This window comes from Macrobrachium nipponense, chromosome 31, assembly GCF_015104395.2.
Source record: "Macrobrachium nipponense isolate FS-2020 chromosome 31, ASM1510439v2, whole genome shotgun sequence".
Lineage (NCBI taxonomy): Eukaryota > Metazoa > Arthropoda > Malacostraca > Decapoda > Palaemonidae > Macrobrachium > Macrobrachium nipponense.
Genome location: NC_061093.1, coordinates 7592225 through 7597564, shown reverse-complemented (window position 1 = coordinate 7597564; position 5340 = coordinate 7592225). Strand labels below are relative to the sequence as shown.

General features: G+C 40.2%; 2 protein-coding genes across 2 annotated transcripts; one reads left to right on the top strand and one right to left on the bottom strand.

Annotated features, from left to right (window-relative positions):
* On the top strand, nucleotides 1-1321 carry LOC135206444 (cuticle protein AMP1A-like). Its single transcript, XM_064237822.1, has 3 exons — nucleotides 1-138; nucleotides 623-873; nucleotides 1029-1321. The coding sequence occupies exons 1-3, from the start codon at nucleotides 130-132 to the stop codon at nucleotides 1249-1251; spliced, it is 483 nt and encodes a 160-aa protein (XP_064093892.1). The 5' UTR covers nucleotides 1-129; the 3' UTR covers nucleotides 1252-1321.
* A 2348-nt stretch (nucleotides 1322-3669) lies between these two features.
* On the bottom strand, nucleotides 3670-5116 carry LOC135206443 (cuticle protein AMP1A-like). Its single transcript, XM_064237821.1, has 3 exons — nucleotides 5016-5116; nucleotides 4128-4360; nucleotides 3670-4012 (listed from the first exon to the last, which is right to left on the bottom strand). The coding sequence occupies exons 1-3, from the start codon at nucleotides 5022-5024 to the stop codon at nucleotides 3802-3804; spliced, it is 453 nt and encodes a 150-aa protein (XP_064093891.1). The 5' UTR covers nucleotides 5025-5116; the 3' UTR covers nucleotides 3670-3801.
* Between the last annotated feature and the right edge of the window lie 224 nt (nucleotides 5117-5340).

Genomic DNA, 5340 nt, shown 5'->3' with positions numbered 1-5340 from the left:
TGACGAAATCAGATCAACAAAAACCTGACAAACAATGAAGCCGGCAACTCCATGACGCATCTCTCTCTGCCGCTATATAAACTGTCATCTCTGCAGTTCCAGACACCACTTCTCCATTAGCAGCTCACCATGAAGATCGTAAGCGAACAGAGATATTTTCGTAGATCTTAAACTTCCAGGAAAATTTCATTTGTGAGGGCTACAGTTTTGCAGATGATCTCATTTGGCAGTAGTGAATTCATCTTTTAATTGGTAATATAAACGTAAAGTAATATCCTATTTTTCTTTAGATTAAAGGAAATATACAACAGCAGATAAGAGGGAGGGAACAATTATTATATCACTATTCCGTGAATAAGCACAGTTGCATAGAAAATAAATCTTCCAAAAAAATATTCCCATAGATAGAATATTTACACTTTCTTGTTGTTATTATAAAGATAGAAAGTTTAATAAATGAAATTGATTTTGTACAAACGCAACTGGTTGCCATATAACAAAGGTGAACATGAGTTGGATGAATTAGGTTCCCAAATTCAACAGAAAGTTGTCTTCATTTTCCATTTAGATCTTATAATCCATAAATTGACCAAATTGTGTATCTCATGATTACCCTCGTCAGGTTATTATTGCTGCTTTGGCAACCATCGTCTTGGGCGCCCCCCAGTACAGCTACGACGCCCCCCGCGCTCAGTCCCAAGGAGGAATCTCGGGCGGCGTGAACAAAGTGGTGGCCATCCTCAGAGACGACAGAGACCGGGATGACTTGGGCAGGTACAGCGTCAACGTCGAAACCGCCAACGGTATTGCCCTGCAAGACTCCGGTTCTCCCGACGGACCTAAGGGAGCCGTCGTTGCTTCTGGCTCTTTCTCGTGAGTCTGAGTTTCTCCTGACAGGGATCCCTTTGGCTCCGACCTCTGGGGGTTCCTTGGAATTTCGTTGCATATTGAAGTTTCGGGGGAATATTAGTACGATGATGGGAATGACAGTTTTTGATAACTTATTCCTTTTGTTTTTAAAATTTCAGATACACATCTCCCGAGGGCATTCCCGTTCATGTGAGGTATGTCGCTGACGAAAACGGCTTCCAGCCTCAGTCTGACCTGTTGCCAGTGGCTCCCGAATTCCCCCACCCGATTCCTCAGTTCGTCCTCGACCAGATCGCCTTTGCTGCCCAAGAAGACGCCCGCCAGAGCAAGCAGGTCTCCTCTCCTTCAGGATCTTATGGCGCCCCTCCGAGATACAACTGAGCCTCGATACGAAATGTCAACGAAGGACCTTATTGTAGTTTAACTTATTTTGAATAAAACTGAAAATCTATTAGAATTCATTCAGTATTCCTTTCTCATCAACAATAGGCAAAGTGCGCGCAAATTCCACGTTGAAACAAAAGAATAACAATAATAGTCACTCGCAGCAAAACTCTCATGTGGTGTTCTTATGACTTTTGTGTTCAGCTCTTTTATTTTGGCTTACTCCGTTTGGTTGGTTTGTCTGAATTGTTAACTATTTGTTTTTAGAAAAACAGGAAAAAAAATTCTTAGAATTTCCACTCTGAATCTGAATATTAACATAGATTTTACTAGTGTTTAGCGTTTTAAAAGTATATATCATTTTTGTTGTAGATGTTTGTAATATTGGCAGGCATCTCCATGCTACTTAAAGCACAGTATATGTATATATATATACATACATATATATATACATATTATATATATATAATATATATATATACATATATATATATATATATATATATATATATATATATGTATATATATATATATATATATATATATATATATATATTATAGGCTAGTGTTAGTGAATTACATGTTGCGTCAGCTTTCCTCTCTTGGAGACATGGCGTACCCAGAGAGCAAGAGCACCGTAGAGATTGCCTTCTTGAACGAAGGAATCTGATGTGTGTGCATTTTGGATGGTGGTTGTCCGTACTGTAACCATGGGCGATCTTGAGGTGGGGCAGATGTGTGCATCTGTTTGTGCATGTGCAATGACGGGTCCGGCCGTTCGAGGCACTTGAGGGAAAGACACATTCCTTTGTGATAAGAAGAAAGACGGTCGAGTAGGACACCAGGTGTTGAGGAAGCCCATCTCAAGGTATGGCACATATTCAAATGACTTAGAAACAGTTACCTTTGAAAAGAGAGAGGTGTGCAGTTTATACCTTTATTTAATATTGTGTAATAGGGAATATAATGAATCTCTCTTGTTACAGATGGGTTCCATATCATGGTACTAAAAACGGGATTCTCTAAACTTGACTATTACAATGTAACAGTTACATTTTGAGCCTTGGAGTGATTACTTAGACTAAACCAGGAGAGTGGAATGATAACTTATAGTTTTCTTTGTGGGGCAGACTTGGATTTTTTTTATCACCATGACTTATTAATTATTTTGTTCTATTTTATGTTCATCCGCTTTGGGTAATAAATAGTATATTTTTGTATTTACGTGAGCTTACAAGCCTAGTGACATGTTTGCAGATAGAGGGCGCCTGCTGCCAACAGGTAAGGGTTGTCATTTTGTGTAGTTTTGTCAAGGGGCGGGGGGCGTATATATATATATATATATATATATATATATATATATATATATATATATTATATATATACACACTATATATATGCATATATGTATATATATACACACCCATACATACACACGCACCCACACGTATATATATATATATATATATATATATATATTATACATATATATATATATATATATATATATATATATCTGTGTGTGTGATTGTATGTATGAGTTTTTGTTACTAGCCTTCAGTAGCCGGTAACTTGGCTACTCTTAACTGATAGGAAAGAAGAGAACACACGAAGAGAGGTATGACTCATCCACGACATAAGCGGCAGGAGGCCTTCTTGAAGTAAAGACTGTATGGGAGAAGGGCACGGATGGAGGGAGGGAGGGAGGGAGGGAGGGAGAGGGGAGGACATTCTAGTGCAAGTGAGTGTGTCCCCTAACCTAGCAATATAAAACGAAGGCTGTTCATTTTCATAGAATCTAATTGGTTGAAATATGCAGCAACTCGACTGTCAATCAGTCTTGGCCATTCATTGAATAGTATTCTCTTATTGTGCTGCATGTTTAATTACCAACGCACTGAACATGTTCCTGGCAAATGATATTGGAATATTTGTGTGATTTGGTTAAGTGAAATAGTTTTTCATTGCCTCTGGCAACCGGTTGTCACTTGAAACGCACGCTGTGTATAAAAGCAAATGATAGGCAAAAGAAATCTGGAATTCATTGAGGAGACATAAATTTGAGCACTAGATGAAAAAAGCGAAAAAGATAATCGGAGAGAAAAACCATTACTATAGTAGATTCCCATCAACCTTACATATGATGTCTAGACCTGTCCCTTATGACGCTCCTGATTGGCAGTTGATAAGCCAATCACAGGGCTGGAAACTCTCACTCTCTCGGGAGAGTTCACATGGGCAGCATGTATGCTCCACCTCTTCTGAGGGATACTTTTGAAAGATGTTTCCTTCAGGAGAGGTGGAACATACATCCTGCTCATGTGAATTCTCTCGAGAGACTGAGTGTCCAGCCCTGTGATTGGCTTATCAACAGCAAATCAGGAGCGTCGCTCCCTTTGTATAAACAAAAAACACTTGTCGTAAACAGTTTATTCTGATTATCTTTATAAGCACACAATAAATACATTTAAATAGACTCCTTGCTAATATCGCCCGCCAGTCTTTTAAACGTTATGCAAACGTTCTATTTCTGTCGTGGAGAAGCATTTATTTGCTTGGGGCTGCATAAGAACCTGACGGGGCAGACGACCTCTCACGAGAGTCTTCCTCAGCGGCGAAGGCGATCTGGTCGAGGACGAACTGGGGAATTGGGTGCGGGAATTCGGGAGCCACTGGCAGAATGTCGGACTGTGGCTGGAAGCCGTTCTCGTCGGCCACGTACTTCAGATTAACTGGTGTACCGTCAGGAGCAGTGTATCTGTGAAGTGAAGAGGTAAGCATTTTCATCCAGTCCTATTAAATAAAGAAGATATAAATATATATTTTTTTAATTTCACGTTGGTTTCTAATATGACAAAAGAAGAGGCACTCACGAGAAAGATCCAGCAGCCACGACAGCACCCTCGGGTCCTTGAGGAGAGCCCGAGTCAGCGAGGACGATGCCGTTTTCAGTCTCGACGTTGACAGTGTATCTCCCATCGTCTCCGTGGTCCCGCTCGTCCTTGAGGATAGCAACCTCCTCGCTGGACGAGATGCTGCTCGACCTTGGTCCTTCGTAGTCGGGGGCGCCCAAGCCCACGGCGATTAAAGATGTAATGATTATTATCTGTTTCGAAGACATTATAAAGTTGCAGTTAGTGGCTGGCCCTGAAGCCCATCTGACACTTCAAGTGCTGACATTAACAGCTGAACTTAATGATATTCACCGGAGCTTGGTAGAACCACAGCAAGTATACAGTCAGTTTAGCATTTATGAGACAGTTTGATATACAAGGACGTTATGCCGCTCGGTAACTCCATTTTACTTAACAAGAAAGACAAATATAATATTCAAGTCACAGAAATATTGTTTGACTGTCTTTTGTAATTTATAGCTGTTTTATTGACAACCACTAATGCATTTCTATAGCAGACGTTTCACGTTCAACATGCACTCAGAATGAAATGAGAAAGCTGGAAAATATAAAAGTATAAACATTCGACGTGTGTGAAAATGCGAAGGCAAAAGTGAAAGTAGAACTATACAAACACAATTCCTTGTTTCCTCAATGGCCACTAATAACCACGCGACAAAATATCAACGGCTTACATTTCTGAAGGTCAAAGAATTTTTGGCGAAGCAGTCATTCACCTTATAACTCCAAAGTTATAACTTATTCACGAAAAAAAAAAAAGCTGAAAAGCAAAAGCCCCACCAAACACTTTTACACGCGAACTCGTCCGAGAACCCGTTTTCCAGCCTCTCTGAAATGAATACTTACGAACTTCATGTTGTTGGGAAGTCTCGAGTGGTTCTGGCAGGTGGGGCGAAGTTGCTCAAACTATATATATACTCACAGTACCGAGGAGAACCCTTTTCAACTTCGTGATGCCCAAAACTCTCCAAGCAAGCACGCCTTTTTTTATGCTTAGTTCTCCACTTGACCCCTCTCCTTTTCGGATGACCCGGCAAACCCAGTAATTCCCAACAGACCGATTTCTCATCTGAGCTGATCTCTTGCGATAAAAAAAGGATCAGCGCTTGCTTTTAAAGGAATCTTTCGAATAGAGATTTAATAAAGACGCGGTGAGATCATAAAAAGCGAG